Consider the following 21,504-nt stretch of genomic DNA (forward strand, 5'->3'; position numbering starts at 1 on the left):
TTTTCCCTCCATCGCCAGTGGGTGGTTCAGTTATTCTAATTTGGCTATTGGTCTGAGAGGTAATGTGAGTTTGTATTGTCCAGTCATGAATTGGTGCATAGAGTGTAATTCTTGGCAGATTCTGGACTCACTGTGATCCTGATCAGGAAAAAAAAACATTGCTGAAGGTGTATTAGGAATGTTTTTAATCTTTTGAATATAATTTCTCTATATTTCATATATTCGTGTATGGTTTTATATTTATATAGATGGTAAGAAAGGTAGTGCTGTTGGTGTCTGGTGTTTAGTTCAAACTGGGACAGTATGTGTTTCATTTGGTGCATGTAGATTGGCTATACAAAATTGTCTCTAGGTGTTGATGTGAGAGCTGTGGCATTGCAATAAACTGCGTTACCTAATTCGGCCTTGTACCCAGCGTTCCTAGGATTGGTTTTAGACACACTGAGACCATGACCAGATAAATGAGTTTGAGTTAGTGAGTTAAATTTAGTCCATTAAAAGCATGGTGGGAGCTGCACAGCAGCAAATCCTTTGGGACTGTGTTTGATTCTGTCCTCTGGCCACTGTCTGAGGAGTATTACATGTTCTCCCTGTGTTGTGTGCAGGTCCTCCAGCTAGTTTAATGCAGTTCATGCATTCAAAAGTATGCCAGTAGGTAGACTGAATGGTATAATTTGCATATAGGTAGAAGTGATGTTTACAGTTTGATTAAACCTGACTTAACTTATTTATTGAGGATTTTTATTTATTTAGGATTTTTTTATTATTAGATTTATTTAGGACTTTCAGTTTTCCCTTGCTGCTCCCATTTTTAGGGATCGCCACAGCGGATCATTTTGGTCCGCACATCTGATTTGGCACAGTTTTTGCACTGGATGCCCTTCCTGTCCCATGCCCTTCCGGATGCCACCGAAGTGCCCAACTGGGGAACTGGCACATAATAAATATATATGGGAATTTCTGCCTTTTTATTAGCAGGAAACTTTGTGAGATCATGCAGGAACAGGAAAAGGCCTTTCTCAGACTGTGGCCACAAAGTTGGAAGCATATACGTAGTTAAATTTCTAAACCTGGAACACTTGAATTAAAACTTTTCTCTATTGTTGGTGTCTTCTTTTTAGAGGCATGGTGAACAGCCAGGTGGCAGGCGGATCTGGGTGTCCATCACGGGCCTGCGCTGGCTGTGGAGGCCGAATTGCTGACAGATTCCTGCTCTTCTCTATGGAGCGCTACTGGCACACTCGATGCCTAAAGTGCTCGTGCTGCCAGGCTCAGCTGGGTGAGATTGGCACCACCTGTTACAGCAAAGGGGGCATGATTCTGTGCAGGAGTGACTATATCAGGTCAGACGTCCTCTTATTTAATTTCAAAACGTGATGTTTGATTTACAACAAGCATTAAAAATTCCTGCTGAGACACCCAGTTATGATACGGCATTGCGCACAGTGATTCTGGGGGAACCTGGACCCACTGCAAACCTGACCAGGATAAAGCGGTGGTACAACATGGAAATGAAATGAAAATGACCCAATGTCATTTCCATTAATGTGTCCTTTTTTGTTTACTTATTTATTTATTTATTTATTTATTTATTTTTGTTTTACTCATCCTGGTCAGGGTTGCGGTGGGTGCAATTTCAGTAACACACCCCGGACAGGATGCCAGTCTATTACGGGGCTTCAGCCATTTCTCACCCACTCTTCCCCAATGTAGTAAATCATGTCAGTATATAGATGCCTGACTGGCTGATAGCACCGCTGGCTGATATAATTATTTTTCATTATTTTATTTTATTTTCATTATATAGACGCCTGCACAAATTTAATTTTGTGCATCTTTAGCATTCAGTACGATGAGCTAAAATAAAGGCTGGTGCTATTTAATGACATGCGTATGTGAGCTGTCTCCCCAGTACCAATTAAACCAGAGATAGTACCTGTTTTAATCTCAAGGGTGCTTACAGATATTGTAGTTAACTCGCTCTGTTTTTTAGGTTGTTTGGGCACACAGGTGCCTGTGGTGCCTGCGGACAGACGATCCCTCCGAGTGAGATGGTTATGAGGGCACAGGGCAACGTCTACCACCTTAAGGTAAGCACTGCACCTAGAGTTTTGGCACCACATATATGAAATTGCTTCTAACACTAAAGCAAATGTTGCTGTTTCTGAGACACTTCAACCCAGTTGCCTGGCCATGATGATCTCTTCTTTATTAAAGTCACTTGGGTTGAAATATTGTTGTAACTCTTACTTTTGCTTTCCTCTGCAGTGTTTCTCCTGTGCCACATGTAGAAACCGATTGGTTCCTGGTGATCGTTTCCATTATGTAAATGGCACCATCTTCTGTGAGCACGACCGGCCCAGTGCCAGCCTGCTCAGTGCCCATCTGCAAGGCAATCCTGTCCTGCCTGACCAAAAAGTAAGAAAGAACTCACAACACATCTTTAACTCATTCATTTTTGTATTTACTCCTCTTCAGTAACTGCTTAATTTTTATTAAGTAAGTGAAGGACAAAGTGCATCGTGTCCTTTTATTAATAATAACTTCAGGGATGCTCCTACTCGAAGCAACCCTGATGAAGTGAATATATGTGACTACAGTTTTGTTGTAGCTGGTGACCATGACAATAGTGCAGTGGTAACTTGGAGGTTAATGTACTGGACTAGTGGTTATTAGGTTTGCCACTGTTGGGGCCCCTGAGCAAGGCCCTTTAGGCTCAATTGCTTGCATTGTACTTGTTCACAGTTGTAAGTCGCTTTGAATAAGAAGCTTTTGCTAAACGCTCTAACCATCGTATTTTCTCTGCAGGTTTGCTGAACGTCGTCTTATTCATTTTTCTTTTTCACTTGTGTTGGATGGATTTCTGGTCGTGTAATCTTCTCCAGCTCTTCTGTGCACTTAAACATTCAGTACTTGTATTTTTACTCTTCACCCCTTCAGAAAGCTCCCCTCTTTCTAAATCTTCTCGGGAGCTGCAGTATTCCTGATTTTGCAGGACTTGCAGGGCCGGGTGTAAATCTAACGGACTTTGTTGGATCTTATATTGACGGAGGACTTTATACATGGAGCTGAAGCATCTTCTGTTATAGAAAATCCTGTCTTTACCCAAACGACTTGCTATAAATGGCTTCATCTTTAAGCAGTTCTGCAGTGCTTGTGCGCTTCAATTTTTATTTCTGGGTGTGATTTTCATTGCAGCAGGCAGGAGTTTGGACGGCATTCAGGGTTTAGAGATGTAAATACTTTTTATAACATTGCCATGTGTTTGGGTTAAGTCATATGGTCAAAATGTGAATTATTTAAGATGGAAATATACAATAAATGCATAAAAATAAAAAAAACATCCCAAACTGGTTCATCATTAATATTTTCCGAAACAGAATGGATGATTGTGCTTATTGTTTATTGCTGTTTGTTCATGTAGTGATTAGCTCCATTCCCATCTGTGCAAACTAGATTACCCATAGGACCTGCTAAGCTCGAACCATTACAGAAGCAATTAAGAAGGAGAGGTGTGTGTATGAATTTGAGTGCACTATCCTCTACTGCGTTTGCACCAGGGAGGCTGAACTTTGCTCTGATCCCATGTTTGAATTTAATAAAGCTTAATCTGCCACCTGGCTAATTAAAAGTGACTGTTTTCAGGCAGTGAATCGAATCAAGAGCATTAACTTTACCATTTTGCAATCGAAAAATACAACACAGCTTCACTTCCCTGCCCTTCTTTACCACCCTTCACTGTGCTGGCTTTGCAGTGGTCTATTTCCAAATTGAAACAGTTTGGTTTCACAGGGAAACACTACACGCATAGCAGGAATAGGCGTCAATCCACCTTAGGGCTTCAGCCTTCACCTGCAAAAGACATATTTTGATAATTCTGATATGTACATCACCATTGCACATGAACGCTTTTGAATTTTTTTGTTACTATTGTGATAATTTATCATTTGACAAATTTACATTAGTGCTTTTGCTCAGTTGGCACAACAGTAGATTATGCTTGTTGATAGCACTGCTGAGATTCAAACCAAGATTTCAGAGGTACTATTGACAAGCCAGGTGTCTAAACGGACATAATTGGCTATCTCTGAAGAGGTGGTGGCCAAAAACCTGCAGTGGATTGTTACCTTGTCCAGAGTATTCCTGCCTTGTGCCCAATGAAACCTAATCCATCAGTTATAATAAAATATATATATTCTTTTATCATGTACAGAAAAGCAACCTCATGTGAGATTCCCATGTCCGTACTTCACTGTGTGGTGTTCTTGGGATCATATGGTCAAGCTTTCTTCCTCCAAACATGACCAGCTAATTAATTATTTAATTAAAAGTTTATTTTTGTTACTTCTTAACAATTGCTTGTATTAAATTATTTTGTCTCTGAGAGTTTTATGCAGCTGCTACTGGTTGTGCAAAATCTTTTTAACCAATAGTCATAGTTTATAGTAAAGCCAAGTGCAATTACATTTTTATGCAACTTTTTACATAAATTAAATAAATTTTTAATACAGTGATTAATAGAGTCCCCCCCCACTGTATCATTTCACATTTACGTTTGTTCCCAGTAAAAATGATCTCCATATCTCTCTGTATTAAAAACCCCAGCACAGTTCAAGCCGCAGCTCTCGCGCTGCGTTCAGACAAGCCGAGCCTCATCTGCATATTACTAATTAGCCAGGCATATTCAGATGCCAATTAGCAGGTCTGGGAGAAAAAGCCTCTTAGCCTGACGAGCTTTATTCTCGATCAAGAGGAGAAAAAAGTTTGCAGGTGTACGGATTGCAGAAGGGCTTCTGTCGAGGAAAGAAAAGTGTTTATGCTCACTAATTAATCATATTAACACATGCAAATGAGTCTAATTGCTTCAGCTTCCGTGCCTCAAGCTGTGAAAAAGAGACCGAGCATGATGAAGAGGCAGGAGTGTTTAAAACAACAACTATACCAAGTGGGCTTTTTTAGCATCTCTACATAAACCTTATGTGGTGATGAAAAGTAGACAGGCGGTGGCCATCACATCTCTTGATGTAATGCTTACAGTGAAGGTATATTGCTGTTTGTTATGTACAGTATATACAGTATAGAAAAAGTATTGGGACACCCGCTGTAATTTTTTTTATTCATGTATTTTAGCCTTTACGATTGCTAACAGGTGTAATAAAACACTTATATAAAGGAAATTATGCTTCCAAGTGTACAGCAACAGTCTGAGGAAGTTTCCTTACCTGTTCCAGTAGGATGGTGACCCTGTGCACAAAGCAAACTCTATAAAGACATGAAAAAAAGCTTTAAGGGTTTAAAGAAACTCCAGTGTCCTGCAGAAAGCCCCACTGAACAGCTTTGGAATGAACTGGAACATGAGAGCCCAGCCATATAAATGGTCTTTTGACTGAATGAGCACAAATTCCCACAGACATAGTTCAAATCTTGTGAGAAGCTTTCCCAGAAGAGTGTTGTTCTAGCTGAAAAAGGTCACATAAAGGTCACTTTTGATATCCAAAAACTCATGTGTAGGTGTTTAAATTATTTTGGTCAAATAGTGTATATACTGTATTCTAAAGAAAGTAAGCAAGTGCGTCTCCCAATGGCTAGGCCCACCCCCGACTGGCTGATGGCACTCCTGGATCTTAGCAGTAGTGGGCTAGTGTACTTTACCACTGTGCCACCTGAGTGCCCCACAGAATAGCTACACTTATCTCATGCAGTTTACTACAGGGCCATTTTAGAGGATTTCGTGCTTTTAAATTTCTGGCAACCATTTAGGGGTTTTGCCCTTTGGTTTAAACTTGGCATGGAGGTACTTGACTGGCTTTCACAGTTTTCCGACCTCATCCAACAACTTTAAGCTGAATTAGAATGCCAACTGCCTATGATTTTAAACTGTCTTTTAACACCATGTGGGTCAAATGGGTCTGAATATTTTCCACACAAAATCTGTCCTCTGTGTCCCATTTAGTTCCAAGTTTGTTCTTGTCCCTTGTAATTTCCTTCAGGGCAGATGAGGACAGTGAAGACAGTTCCCGCTTTTTTGTCTCCTTCATATTAGTGATGGGAAGTTTCTAGAAGGCTTCTTGTTTGGAGGAAGCTGATGAGGGGGTGTCAGGCCCCACGCGTCAACCAACGCGCACTTGACAACTGTGAACTTAGCCGAGCTGAGAATGTCAGAATAGGAGAGGGTGATGGGGAGAAACAGGAGACTCTCGGCCAATCGGAGCGCTTTGAATAATTAAGTCGACCAGCTTAATTAGCTCAATTACGTTAATTTGACCACGGAACATGGCCATATGGTGAAAGGAAACAAAAGAGGGGGGAACTAATTAAAAGTAAAATAATGAGGATTTTAATTATGGTTCTCCCCAGACGTGGGTGAATGGGGATCTGGAGCAGGAGAGAGTAATTAAAGTAGTGTAGCGCTGGCAACATTTCTCCTGTTATCTCTCGCCGTCTCTCACCCGCGCTCTCTCACTCTCTTAGATCTGTGAGGGCTCAATCGGTCTAATTAAATCTGTAAATAAATTAGCTACATGGAAGCATGCTTGAGCTGACACCAAACCCCTCCTTTCCCCAAACACACACTCTTCTATATCTGTCCTTCATTTGCACAGAAACATGACAACAGGGTGGGGTCGGCTACTGCTGTCAGTTTGTTTTTCACCTGATGTAGAGGAAGTGACCGTAGCCATTCTTGAACTTACCGTGAGTTGAGCTTGGATCCAGATGAACCACGGCCATGAGATCTGTTCTGTTTTTGTATCTGTTTTCTGTAAAACTAACTTTGTTCCATTTTTGTTTTCTTTTCAGATGTGTGCTAGTGATTTGTATTTCTAATTAAATCCCGATATTAATTAAAACCAGCTTGCAGCTGCAAAAAAACTTTGTGAACCATTTTGAATTAATGGATTTCCACATGAATTACTCATAAAATTTGGTCTGATTATCATAATAATAGACAAACACATTCTGTATTAACTAATAACACAAATACTTGCATAGTTTTTTAAGTATTAATTAATCATTCACAGTCAGGGCTGGAATAGGTTTGTATTTAATACCTTGTTAAACCTTTTAAGCAGCAATACTGGTAGAAGCTGATTGGACTTGCATATTTTAAGATATGTTCTTAAGATATGTGGCATGAATAGCCATTTTTAGGACATACCACAGGTCTAAAAAAGACCTGAACTCATTTATATCAGGGTGTCATTTGCTCCTTTAAATTATTCACTGTCTATTGTACCACCTGTTTATACTGGTCAGGGTCGTTGTGGGTCTGGTTCATTGGACGGTAGTTAGGAAACACCCAGGGCAGGTCACCAGTCCATCACAGGGGAGGCACACAAACACACACAAACACTTTAGTAGTTTCTAGTAGCTCCAATTAGCCTGTCTGCATGTCTTTGGATTTGTAGGAAGAAACTGGAGCATTTAAACATGGTGCTTTTGACATTTATAGCATTTAATGGCTTAAATATGGCAACCCAGTACAGATTTACAGTTTACAATGGCAGTAAGTATCATGTTTCATGTAGGTGTTTTAAAGTGGACGTTTCTAGCACACCACCACTGAAATCCAATTTTCGAACCTAAGTGATGCTATTGCCCAGCTGGGTGTCTACACAGACATAATTGGCAATGTCTAAATGGAAGGCCAAATCCCTATCCAGAGTATTACTCCCTAGAGCCCAGTGTTTTCTGGTGGAAGCATATGTACAATATATTACTTGCTGTGTTGTGGTGCATTTGGTTTCCCCATTACCAACTTCTCAAAGCATAAAAATCTTTAAAACCATATTGATGTTGATCTATTTGTGTGTTTTCAGTCATTAGCTGGGTTCCAATCCAAACTTCTAAAAAAGCTGGCGATGAAAAATGTAAATAAAGCCGATTTTTTAGTTTTGGATTTGTACAGTTCTTATCAAAGCCTAAATTTAGCTACATGAGTTACAGACTAGGCTAACAGCCAGCTGGATTAATGATAACAAATGAATATGGAATCATTAAGGCATGTTAAAGATCACAAATTTATAATCACCCTCCCCAATCACACTCACTCCCTCAGGTATTTTTCAGGTGTGTTTTGCATGAGTTCATGGTTCTATACTGGATGTGTCGCTGAGCTCTTTGTAATACTGATTCCTTTTTTTAGTGTGTGCCAATATTTCTAATGTTACATGTTGTCCAGCCTGAGGTCCCATTCAACATCAGCCTTGGGTCTAATGGGCCTTCCTTCTGTAATATCTCATTACGGTGGACCTTGATTATGTCCTCGCTCCTCTACCTTAACCCCCTCTCCACCTGTTCCTCACATCGACGGCACGTTTTTAATTACAAGGCGCATTCAGATCGACAACAGAGTCATTTGCATTTTAAACGAACAGTTATGTGTGCACTGCACTGAAGCCCTTGTAAAGAAGGATGAATAATTCTCCCCCAAAACACCAGTCAGCTGAAGATCATGCATGTCAGTTAGTATGTATATAGGATCTTAGCTTGTTAATTATTTTTGCAGCTGTTATTTTCTCTGACTTCATGATTGAAACACATTGGTCAAGATTTCAGTTCTGTTATACACTATGTGGCTAAAGGTATTTGGACACCTGCACTTAAGGGTGCTGTTGAGCTGGGGCTTAAGGAGGGGCTTCTATCTTGCGTGCCAGTCTTTAAGTCCAAGCTTGCTTGACTTTAAACAGTGTCACATGTTCCAGCTGCTTCTGACTCTAAGCAAACCTATTTAAATGATTATTAAAATACATCAGAACATGACCATCAATTTCGTCTTAGCATAAGGTGGAAGTTTGGGTTTTATCCCCCTAACCTTGTCAAAGAGACAACTGTTTCATGTATTTTGTTCTTGCAGAGAATTATTTGTACTATATCAATGATACTGGGACCCGAAGTTGCTCAAAACATTCTGACGTTCTGATTTGGAGCGATGTGATTTGCTTTCTAGATCTATGCAGGGCTTTACTGTAGCGTTTGTGGCTTAGTCTAAGGGCTGTCAGACTAGCCATATTTATATGGACACGCTACAGAATTACATAAAGTTGCTTTATGTACATTTTGTAATAAACTTACATTGAATGCATGTTCTTTACAACTTTAATTGTATATTAAAATTACATTTAATCCTATGTTTTTGCCCCTCTATTCCCAGCATAGCACACAGGTGTCTTTCTTGCATGAACAAACGGGGCATGCCAGTTAAGAGGCTCGTCATGGGGCACATCGACCTCACGGGAAGCCAGATGCTGTTGCTCACCTGGGAACCGAGCGTATACGGATTGGAACTGACATCATAGGAAAACTAACAGAGACGTTCAAGGGTGACAAATATATTGTTCATTTTGGCTAGAATTAATACTTCCATGAGCAGGTCCCACGCTGAGTCCCACAAAGGCCCCAAGGATTATAGGATGCCCGCTGGCGTCGAACGTAGCTACAGCTTAGAGGTCGAGACAGAGTAAACAAGCACGGCATCGTTAAAAAAGACACTCTGGTGTCGCTAAGTGTGAACAGATCTATTGTATGTCTGGTATTCTATTAAAAATGGATTCCAGCAATTGAGAGTTGCAGAACGAAAAGGCATGTTTGCTCTGTCATTAAGACATCATGAGTTTTATTTCCATTAATGCCATAGCCATCTGTGGCCAGGAGTCAAGTCAAGTCAAATATATTTGTATAGCGCTTTTTACAATAGACATTGTCTCAAAGCAACTTTACAGACTCCAGGACCGACAGACCAAAAACCCCTGTTAAGCAAACCAAGGGCGACAGTGGCAAGGAAAACCCCCTTAAAATTACAGGAAGAAACCTTGAGAGGAACCAGACTCAGCAGGAACCTCCATCCTCCTTGGGTGACCTGGAGAATAAGTTAAATGAATTAGACTTACACAAATCATACATGAACAAAATTAATTTAAACTAAAAATTATAATTAGCGAGAAAAATAAACAAGCAATCAGTTCTTCATTATTCATTCCAGTCTGTGATAAAGTCTGTAGAGAGTTCTGGACATTTTCGGTGCAAACGTAGAGCTTTGGTCTATTAAGATTGTTGGTTCAAATCCAGGCTCTGCTATGTAGCCACTGTTGGTTTCTTGAGCAAGGCTGTTAACCCTGTCTGCTCCAGGGGCGCCATACAATGGCTGACCCTGCGCTCTGTCCCCATCTTTCAAACAAGCTGGAATACACAGACAAAATGTCATTGTACTGTACATGTGTATATATACAGTATATACAGTATATATATATATATATATATATATATATACAGTGTATCACAAAAGTGAGTACACCCCTCACATTTCTGCAAATATTTCATTATATCTTTTCATGGGACAACACTATAGACATGAAACTTGGATATAACTTAGAGTAGTCAGTGTACAACTTGTATAGCAGTGTAGATTTACTGTCTTCTGAAAATAACTTAACACACAGCCATTAATGTCTAAATGGCTGGCAACATAAGTGAGTACACCCCACAGTGAACATGTCCAAATTGTGCCCAAAGTGTCAATATTTTGTGTGACCACCATTATTATCCAGCACTGCCTTAACCCTCCTGGGCATGGAATTCACCAGAGCTGCACAGGTTGCTACTGGAATCCTCTTCCACTCCTCCATGATGACATCACGGAGCTGGTGGATGTTAGACACCTTGAACTCCTCCACCTTCCATTTGAGGATGCGCCACAGGTGCTCAATTGGGTTTAGTCCATCACCTTTACCTTCAGCTTCCTCAGCAAGGCAGTTGTCATCTTGGAGGTTGTGTTTGGGGTCGTTATCCTGTTGGAAAACTGCCATGAGGCCCAGTTTTCGAATGGAGGGGATCATGCTCTGTTTCAGAATGTCACAGTACATGTTGGAATTCATGTTTCCCTCAATGAACCGCAGCTCCCCAGTGCCAGCAACACTCATGCAGCCCAAGACCATGATGCTACCACCACCATGCTTGACTGTAGGCAAGATACAGTTGTCTTGGTACTTCTCACCAGGGCGCCGCCACACATGCTGGACACCATCTGAGCCAAACAAGATTATCTTGGTCTCGTCAGACCACAGGGCATTCCAGTAATCCATGTTCTTGGACTGCTTGTCTTCAGCAAACTGTTTGCGGGCTTTCTTGTGCGTCACCTTCCTTCTGGGATGACGACCATGCAGACCGAGTTGATGCAGTGTGCGGCGTATGGTCTGAGCACTGACAGGCTGACCTCCCACGTCTTCAACCTCTGCAGCAATGCTGGCAGCACTCATGTGTCTATTTTTTAAAGCCAACCTCTGGATATGACGCCGAACACGTGGACTCAACTTCTTTGGTCGACCCTGGCGAAGCCTGTTCCGAGTGGAACCTGTCCTGGAAAACCGCTGTATGACCTTGGCCACCATGCTGTAGCTCAGTTTCAGGGTGTTAGCAATCTTCTTATAGCCCAGGCCATCTTTGTGGAGAGCAACAATTCTATTTCTCACATCCTCAGAGAGTTCTTTGCCATGAGGTGCCATGTTGAATATCCAGTGGCCAGTATGAGAGAATTGTACCCAAAACACCAAATTTAACAGCCCTGCTCCCCATTTACACCTGGGACCTTGACACATGACACCAGGGAGGGACAACAACACATTTGGGCACAATTTGGACATGTTCACTGTGGGGTGTACTCACTTATGTTGCCAGCTATTTAGACATTAATGGCTGTGTGTTGAGTTATTTTCAGAAGACAGTAAATCTACACTGCTATACAAGCTGTACACTGACTACTCTAAGTTATATCCAAGTTTCATGTCTATAGTGTTGTCCCATGAAAAGATATAATGAAATATTTGCAGAAATGTGAGGGGTGTACTCACTTTTGTGATACACTGTATATATACAGTATATATGATAAATAAAGGCATTCTTCTTCAAAACATAAAAAAGCACTAGTCCATCACAGGACATCCACTCCAGACATAAATAGTAATAAGTAGACATCCAGCTGGCCAATATCAGTGCTGGGATTTGAACCAGGATGTCAGCAGTGGTGGGCTAGCATAACAGATCGCTGAGCCATCCTAGTGCCTACTGATTTGATGATATTACTGTTTTTCACTCATGATTCAGGGTTTTGTACACCTAACATCAATGACTTTTATTATAAAGGTTCTCATTTTAACCTGTCATCAACACCTGACTGAGTTTTAGTCATGATGCTCAAGTGACATCAATCCCTTTGACTGACAACCACTGATTCTTTTTGATCTTGAGCTTTGGTGATGTTTGACTAGGGCTCTTTGGACCTGGAAAATGAATTGTACTTGACATACACTGCTGAGACATCTGAGACTGTTCCTGTTTTCAGTTTAAGAGTGATGCACATGCATTTCAGGCACCCACTCTTTAGAACTTTGTTAGTTGTGTCATGTTGCTTTGAAATCTCACACATCAAGGTGCTAATTATCAGAGCTCATTTATAGCTGATACACGCTGTTAATTAACAATCAACCTAACAGAAGTCGTCTGTGCTGCTCTGAGTAATTGTGACAGTCAGTTCGAACTCAAGTACCTTTTTATGCAGCGTTTCCCTTTTTTTGTCCACCTCCGTATATATTTGTAAAGCGCTCTTGTGTATGATTGTGTAACTGAGAGATAATAATAAATTAAAAGAGAGAAAACAAGTACCTTCTTTCAATTCTCCAAATGCCTCCCCGCACCGCCCTCTTCGTCTCCAACCAAGGTGACTAAGCCTGTTCATTAGCACCCTGTGGAGAGGAACAGATGCAGTCAGAAACACCTTCATAGACACATGTACACAGTGAAACCCAGCTCGGTACCACAGCGCGCAATTAACGTTTTAAGGCGCCGTACAGCAAGAAGGCGACAGTTTTCAGTTCGAAGCCTTTTGCACATGGATGGTACATGTGAAAAGCCCTGCGGCATTACTGCTGCACACGCCGTACACAGCTGTTCAACAACATTTATCAACTTTGATCATGCATGATTAATGGTGTTCCTGTGTGCTAGAGTCACAGAAATCAACCACCTGGCAGGTTTACACTGAAATTATGCAAGCGTTAAGGCAATATTTTAAATATAATTTGACTGTTCGTTTTTGCGTTTAAAGTGCTCACTGACTTACAACATATGTCCATAGCTGCCCATTAACTGACCATGCTCGACTCACAATAGCTAGGCTTGTAATATGTTAGTATGTCAAAATAGCTTTGGTCTGCTTTGATTCAGCCCATAAATGCACTTCCTTCTTCAGCTACAATTTTGATATCCAAACATTTTAAGCATTGGAAAACTGGAGCAAGCAATGTCACTTTTTAATGTCTGGGTAGCACTGTTGCCTCACAGCGAGAAGGTCTTGGGTTCTGTCCCCAGGTGGAGTGGTCTGGACCCTTTCTATGTGGAGTTTGCATGTTCTTCCCGTGTCTGTGTGGGTTTCCTCTGAGAGCTCCGGTTTCCTCCCACAGTTCAAAGACAAACAAGTGAGGTAAAATGGACATACAAAATTGTCCATGACCGTGTTTGACATTAAAAACTATAACTGATGAATCTTGTGTAACAAGTAAATACCTGTCCTGTGATTTATGTAACCAAAGTGTGTTAAACATGACGTTAAAATCCTAATAAATAAATAAGTATATAAATACTGTCTGGCAAATGGTTGCTGTTTTTACTGCATTCATCACAAGCAGGCGCGTTCATTCAAGCATACAGCCATGCAACCTCCATAGACAAACACTGGTTGTGACACAGGTGTAGTAAAGAACCATTGATTTTAAACATAATGCTGTTATTAAAACAAGACACATAGTGCAAGAAGATCATCCAACCTCAACTGCAGAACGAGTATCATCATCAGAATGAGTCCTGAAATGTTTCTGACAGCAACATCAACACAAGTTTTCAACAGGGGCATAATGGATTAGCTTTCCACAGCTCGAAATGCACAGTGCTCACTGACTTGGTTATTATAAAGCACACCGCCATTGGACTCAGTATCAGTGATGAAGTGTTTTCTGGAGTGATAAATAACACTTACCATCTAGGACTCATAGATAAATCTGGAGTTTGCTGGACTCATGCGAACAGTTGGCTGTTATTTAGATGTGATTTAGATGTGTTGTTTTGATGGGTTTGGCCCCCTTGGTTGTACTGTACTTCTACATTTTAGTCCTACAATTGTACCATGCAAATGAGCTTTAAAATGAAATTCAGTGTGATAAAACTTCAATCCAATTCAACAACTTTGAAATATTAACAAAGAGCCAGGTCATATTCTAAAATATCAGTGCCATGTGTTGAAATGTTTAGAAAGAAATACAGTTCATCCTGTGGCCTCTCTGTTATAACTAAAAAGAGGTGAAGGGAACTTTTCAAGCTATTCATACAATTTAGGTGATGATAAGAGAGTTTTATGTTATCGATCTCCCACAATCATGCTCAGGTAAAGCAGGTCATGTAGCTGAAATGTCAGTTGGTGGTTTGGCATTTGTGAGAGATTGAGATAGGAGCGCTGGGCCTCACAGCTTTCCGGCTGGACCCTCGATGATAGAGGCACTCTGAAGCGCAGACAGGCAGCACACGGGGCAGCTGTGAAAGCAGGGGTCCTAACCGCACACCCTGAGGTGCATTCTAAGAAACAGGGCCCAGGCTCTACACTAGAGATAAGACTAAACACGGAAAATGCCAGGGCTTGACTTGAGGTGAGGTGCGGCAAGTGTGAGAATGCGTGTGGGTTTAAATGCCAATACAGCTTTTCTGAGGGGGGCCTACATTGCTGAACCACAAAGCACCTCTCCTGGTTATCGCCTGTCACACACCTGCAAGCACACAATGGGGGGCCACACCACTGTGTGTGTCTCTCTGTGTGTGTGTGTGTGTATTCAATGAGAACACTTTTAGTCAATAGGACCTTCCTGCACTTTGGCATTCAGTGCCACCTGCACTTTGGTGCAGTTAAACTACCGTTTACATGATTTCTTACTCTGTGTGTGTGTGTGTGGTAACCATCACTATTCTGTCTATTATCCACTATTCTATCACTATTCTGTGGATTAGCTACAAATTAATTTACAAAAATAATACTCAGTTACTGTGAAGCTCCTTCAGGAAAATGTACTGTAGCTAATCCTTGTAGTTATCACTAATAGCTGGTAATGTCTCTGTGCCCATATAAATAAGAAAAGGCTTGCATGACTGCACTTATTAGACCAATCCACAATACAATATGAAAGTCTGGGAGCTCTGTAAAGTGGACAGTAGATTTTTAGTCAGGGCCGTCAATTCTGATCATCAGCTTCATCCTGAGTTGTACCAAAAGCTTAATGATGGCTGTCAAACTTTTTTCTTCAGGATGAATTACTATTTATTAATTTTATTAGGATTTTAACCACGTTTAACACTTACATTCATGACAGAACAGATATAAACTGGTTACACAAGATTTATCAGTTCAAGTTTTGGTGTCAAACACAGTCATGGACAATTTTGTAACTCAAATTCACCTCACTGCATGTGTTTGGACTGTGGAAGGAAACTGGAGCTCCCAGAGGAAACCCACGCAGACACGGGGAGAACATGCAAACTCCACACAGAAAGGACCCGGACAGGGATGGAACCCAGGTGTTTATGTATATTTTGCCCCAGCAGAACTTGCATGTGTTGCATTAATTTAGTCATAGAGAAACAACTGTTACAGAAGTCTCTAAAATTCCAGTACTGCCATGACATGCATGTACAAGGGATCTTCAAAAAGTTTCCGCACTTTTATATTTTGGTTGGAAGCGGTGTGGGTGGGAGGTGGAATAATTGGTTGTGTCTGAGAGACGCTTATAGTTCGGATTTAGTGCCATCAGATTTCCACCTTTTTGGATGCTCAAAGGAGCTTTAAGGGAAAGAAGATTTTCATGTGATGATGATATTAAAGCAGCGGTGCATCAGTGGCTACGCGCTCAACCAACAAAATTTTATGCTGATGGCATTAAACATTTAGTACGATGCTGAGAAAAATGCATCGGAAGGTGATTATGTAGAAAAGTGATGTCATGTTCTTTTTGAAGAACTTTCATATCTTGTAAGTGTATGTAAAAGTGTCATGTTTTCACATTTTTATTACACAAACATTAAATAACCCAGCAAGACAGCACAACTGTTCCCCTTTAAGTATGGAATTTGTGTACTTCTGCCACCTCTAAGTGTAAGTGAATAAGTATTTCTGATAAGACGTATGGAGCCAGACATCAGACCTGGTGCTGCAGACTAGCTGATGATTGCACAGATACTGAGAGGCACTGTGGTTAGCTTTCTCTCTTTCGGCTTTTCTTTTCTATCAGCTTCTTTCTCTTTACCGTTATCTGCGCACCTCATTTAGAACTGTAGTTCATGCTTTAATACTTCATACAGTGTTGGATTTCCATGAATAAGCCGTGGAGATCTACTGTACTGTACCTGCTGGTTTAACCCCGACAATATGTAATCAAACCTCACATTCCTCTGTCGATTAGATCTTCTCAAAACTCCCGCTAGATGATAGTGATCAGGAGAACAGTCAAGGAAGAATGAGTGTGAATTGAATTGATAAAAGAAAAAATGAGAACGTGAGCAAAAAAAGTTTTATTTTGGTCAGGAGCGCAGAAGGTCCATCACCACCTAGAAACCCTGAGAGCAGATGCTCTTATACTTCAAAACAGCCATTGTTTGTTAGTGGGGAATTCCCCTGTAGGACCTGCCTTAAATTAAGGACACAAAATTGATATTTTGCCTATTGAAAGGAGCCAGATCAGCAAAGAGGTGCAGTAGTTTTAGTGCTGTACAGTTCTAGGATTCCAGGTTTAATCCTGAAACCTGAATACTTTTGTGTGGACTTGGTACGTTCTTCACAGGACTGTGTGCATTCTTCTTGCTATACCTCCTGTTTTCCTCCCACTGACCAAAAACATGTCAGTAGGTTACTACTTCAAATTGCCAGTAGGTGTGACTAAGTGTGAATGAGTGAGTTGGTGAATGATGCATTGTGCCGAACGAATCACCATTTTCAGGGTAAGTTTCTGTTTTGCAAGTTGTGTTTTTGACTTGCTGATCCATTGTGACCCTGAACAGAATAAAGTGTTTAATAAAGAATAAACATAAAAACTTTTACCACTTAATCTGCAGAAAAATACAATCCTCAGTGCAAACCTGCAGTAGAAATTGGGATAAAGATAGACGACGAAGTTAAAGGACGTGCATTTTTGAGAGACGCAAAGGCTGTTTATTGCCCAAGTGAAGTGGACCATCACAAAGGAAGTCAGGCCGAGGCCAGCTCCGTGATTCAGTGATTACAGAAATGAGAAAGCAAGCTCGATCGTGTTCATATATTTTCTTATATATTTTATGTTTTAATCTGAACACATAATAATAAATGATATTGTTTCTGAATAAAGTGCTAACAATTGTTATATAGTCACTTTGCGCCAGCCAGGTTCACTTATAGCATGTGTAAGTGTTAATGTATTGTTGACTTTGAAAAAAGAGATCACTTCCCTCCTCAAAATAGCAGGTGCTACACCAAGCATTAAGTGCAAAGCATTGTGGGTTGGCATGGCAAATTACCAACAAACAAAACAGGCTGCTGCCAACATCACCGCCTCATGCTGTTTACTGAAAGTTTAGCAATATAGAGTTCGCAGAAGGCTTGTAAGTGTGGAATTGTGTGCCGGGGTGTGTATGTGTTTTTTGTTTTTTTTTACAGATGACAAATGACACACATTTGCAATCACACATTTTGTTTTATAAAGTTTGTTTAAAGTTTATCATAACTTATTGGTAGCACAGCGGACTAACTCTTTAGCCCATCACCAGGTCTTTTTGCTATCACCTGGCTGGGCATCCAAGCAGGCACAACCTCTGTGATCTCTGCTGTGTGATTGAAGTGCTCTCCATAAGTGGTGCAGCTCTCTGTGAGACTAAAGATACAGTCAGCAGAGGGGGAACAAGATAGTCTCAGCATCTGTTGGCCAGTGTGTGGGTGGTGCAAGAGCCACGAAAGTTGCAATGGATGAATTGGTAATGATTAGATTGTAGGTGAATCTGTTTTATTCACATTTAAGGTAAATTTAGAGGTAACCCACACTGACACAGGAGGAACATGTGATATTTCTCACAGACAGCTACTGGAAGTGTAGGATTGAATTCATTTCCCATGACTCCTGCTGGGTGCCACCGTGCCACCCCAGATCACACCCCTAAGTAACAATCTTAAAGATATAGCAATTATACCAGTAATTATGGCACAATGGTGCAGCTGGTACTACACATGTGCAAGAGTCCTGCATGTGTGAGGATCAGGGTTTGTCTGCAGTCAATATATATATATATATATATATACACACACACACACACAAGGGATCTTCAAAAAGTTTCTGCACTTTCACATTGGTGAGGGTGGGAGGAGTAGTAATTGGTCGTGTCTGAGAGACTGAGAGACGCTTATAGTCTGGATTTAGCTCCATCTGATTTCCACCTTTTTGGACGCTCAAGGAAGCTTTAAGGGGAAGAAGATTTTCATGTGACGATGATGTGAAAGCAGCGCTGCATCAGTGGCCAAAAACAGTTTTTGCTGATGGCATTAAAAAGTTGGTACGACACTGGGGAAAATGCATCGGAAGGCGACTGTGTAGAAAAGTGATGTGATTTGTTTTTGAAATTCTTAATAAATAGAGTTTAAAAAATGCGGAAAGAATATATTAGAAAATATATTAATTTATATTTAATAAATACACCATCTCCTAGTGAAGAATGTATGTTGGCGTTGTGTTTCGGTAACCTCCGCCCTAATTTTTCTCTCTCTCTCTGAGCCTCTCGCTCATTGTCTCATGCCCCCGTGTGCCTCTTTCCTTGTGTCCCATCTGGACTACGAGGCGGTTGGGGGTCTGCAAGGGTTTTCTATTAAAGCTTTAATCTTTAATTGTGTAGGTGAGTCTGAGCTTTAAGTGCATCGCCTAATTGGCTGCAAATTAGTCCATCTGCTTTGATTTGAAGTTCAGTGAGGCAACAAGGGGAAGCAATAACATTCTTTCTCTTTCTTTCTTTTGTGTACACAGTAACAATAATTAAGCTAACAAGCTAACAGCATAACCTGATTTACATTTAATAAAGGTGTGATTGTGTTATTTAAAACAACCAGATCCTGTGGCTGTACTCTACATCTGGAAGGTAATTTAATATTAGAGCAGTCCATGTGTGTTGTAATAAGCACTGGCTTGTATGTGTTTGAATGGTTTGAGGCACATTTAATGAGCTTGCACTGTGGGATTTAAACCTACTTTAGTTGTGCAGCCGTGATCCTGAAATATTTGACTAATGTCTTTTTTAACACAATCAAAACTGCAGTGTCCATCCATAAGCACTTATCAGGGCACATAATCATCATGGTACCTGCCAGGTTGCTAAGTCTTCGGTTTTTACAACAGTTGCCAAGATTCTCACACTTGCCCATTTTATGCTTCCAACATTTAAACTTAAAAAACTAAGTGTTCACTTGCTGCGTAATATACCCCTCATTGACAGGTGCCAATAGTCAATGTTTATCACATGCCTGTCAGTGGTTTAAATGTTTAGTTTGATCAGTGTTTTTTTATGTGAGAAGGTACAGTACATTTTATAAGCATTAAACTAAATAAAGATACATCATTCACCTTATATAACTAATATGTATTTTTTCATGTTGTACAAAAGACAAGGCATTAAGAGTTCCTCCCCAGCGACACTTAAAGGTACCTATTTCACTTTAATTGTCTGACATTGTATTTACACATAAGACAATAATAAAAGTGACCTGATCATTAAAAGATCAGTTTTGATGCAGTTATTATGACTTTGGGAAAATTGCCAATTTACATCAACACTTTCAAATGTTTTAGGTGACTTGTGCAGTAATTACAGAGAAATAAGGATCACCACTGTTGGACACTTGAGTCACTTCCTCAGGCAAAGATACTAAAAAGTCCCCTCATCTCACCACAATCGACAGGCCACACTTCCTGCCTCTCACATTTTATTTTTAAACCATAAAATCTAAAGCTCAGTGGTTATGATTCTAAACTAGTAATAAAAAAGTTGTGAGTTCAAATCCCAAGAGTGCTAGATAACCACTTCTGACTGAACTATTCAGCAATATGCTTAGCCCTGTCTTATTTTAAGTGGATAAAAGCATCTGCTGGAGAAATAAATGGAATGTAAATGTAAAACTCAGCAGCTTCATAAAGCATTTTACTCCATGTGATTCATTACAGGCTATACTGAGTGATCTAAGCTCTCCAGAATGTACGTGTGTGTTTAGAAGCTGGGTTTATGCATTTATTCGTGTGTCTAAAGGTTTGGTTGTTTCAGTCCGAAAAAAAATTAAATATGCACTGGTTCATATTTTACTGTTCTTATTATTTCAAATAGGGTGGACATCATAATATATAGTGGACATACACCAACCAGGCATAACATTATGACAACTGACAGGTGAAGTGATTAACACTGATTATCTCTTAATCATGGCACCTGTTAGTGGCTGGGATATATTAGGCAGCAAGTGAACATTTCATCCTTAAAGTTGATGTTAGAAGCAGGAAAAATGAATGAGCGTGAGGATTTGAGTGAGTTTGACCAGGGCCAGTTGTGATGGCTAGACAACTGGGTCAGAGCATCTCCAAAACTGCAGCTCTTGTGAGGTGTTCCCGATTTGCAGTCTGCAGACAAAATGTGTCCAAGGAAGGAACAGTGGTAAACCGGCGACAAGGTCATGGGCGGCCAAGGCTCATTGATGCACATGGGGAGCGAAGGCTGGCCCGTGTGGTCCGATCCAACAGACAGGCTACTGTATCTGAAATTGCTGAAGAAGTTAATACTGGATTATGATAGAAAGATGTCAGAATACACAGTGCATCACAGTTGCAGGGCTGTTTTGCCAGCAAAAGGGGGACCAACACAATATTAGGAAGGTGGTCATAATGTTGTTCCTGATCGGTGTATCTTAATAGAAAAATAAATCTGAATTGTTAAATGATTGTGATTAAACCAAGTGGATCATTAGCCTGAAAATCAATATCTGTAAAACACAGAGCTGAGCTGGTTTTATGTATAGACAGGCTCCCAAAATCTCCTCACTTTATCCCCATCTTTACTGCTGACACTCTTCACACAGGTTCTAGAGCTTCCTTTCTTCATATAACATGCTTGCTCCACCTACAAGAACTCTACTCACAGGTTCCATAAATATATGTCCATTTATTTATTTTTTATTTGATAATCGCTGCTTCCTGATTAAAATCACAATGTGTTTTAAGCCAGAGTGCCAATTTATCACCTACCCACAAGTTTATTCTCACACCTAGGGATAATCTGGAGCAGCCAGTTTATCTCCTTGCATATTTCTGAACAGTGTAAGCCCGCAATGGTGTGATGAGATCATGAGAACTTCAGCCAAGCTTTAAGTTGGTGTAGAGACTTCTTTCTTGCCCTGAAGCCACTAAATCTGTGGCAGTGTGAAGC

At 40.5% G+C, this 21,504-nt stretch overlaps 1 protein-coding gene across 2 annotated transcripts in view; it reads left to right on the forward strand.

Moving 5' to 3' along the window:
- The window catches only part of si:dkey-90l8.3 (LIM domain transcription factor LMO4-B), a 10,791-nt gene extending 1,575 nt beyond the window's left edge, over window positions 1-9,216 (forward strand). The window contains exons 2-5 of one of the 2 annotated variants that reach the window (XM_062998670.1): window positions 1,122-1,343; window positions 1,994-2,090; window positions 2,269-2,418; window positions 9,152-9,216. In XM_062998670.1, coding sequence (XP_062854740.1) covers window positions 1,126-1,343; window positions 1,994-2,090; window positions 2,269-2,418; window positions 9,152-9,202 — 516 coding nt within the window. In that variant the 5' untranslated portion in view covers window positions 1,122-1,125 and the 3' untranslated portion in view covers window positions 9,203-9,216. Of the gene's footprint in view, window positions 1-1,121; window positions 1,344-1,993; window positions 2,091-2,268; window positions 2,419-2,808; window positions 3,512-9,151 lie in introns of those variants that run through there. The other variant, XM_062998671.1, reaches the window with a different exon arrangement.
- Window positions 9,217-21,504: the final 12,288 nt, after the last annotated feature.

This window comes from Trichomycterus rosablanca, chromosome 7, assembly GCF_030014385.1.
Source record: "Trichomycterus rosablanca isolate fTriRos1 chromosome 7, fTriRos1.hap1, whole genome shotgun sequence".
Classification (NCBI taxonomy): Eukaryota; Metazoa; Chordata; class Actinopteri; order Siluriformes; family Trichomycteridae; genus Trichomycterus; species Trichomycterus rosablanca.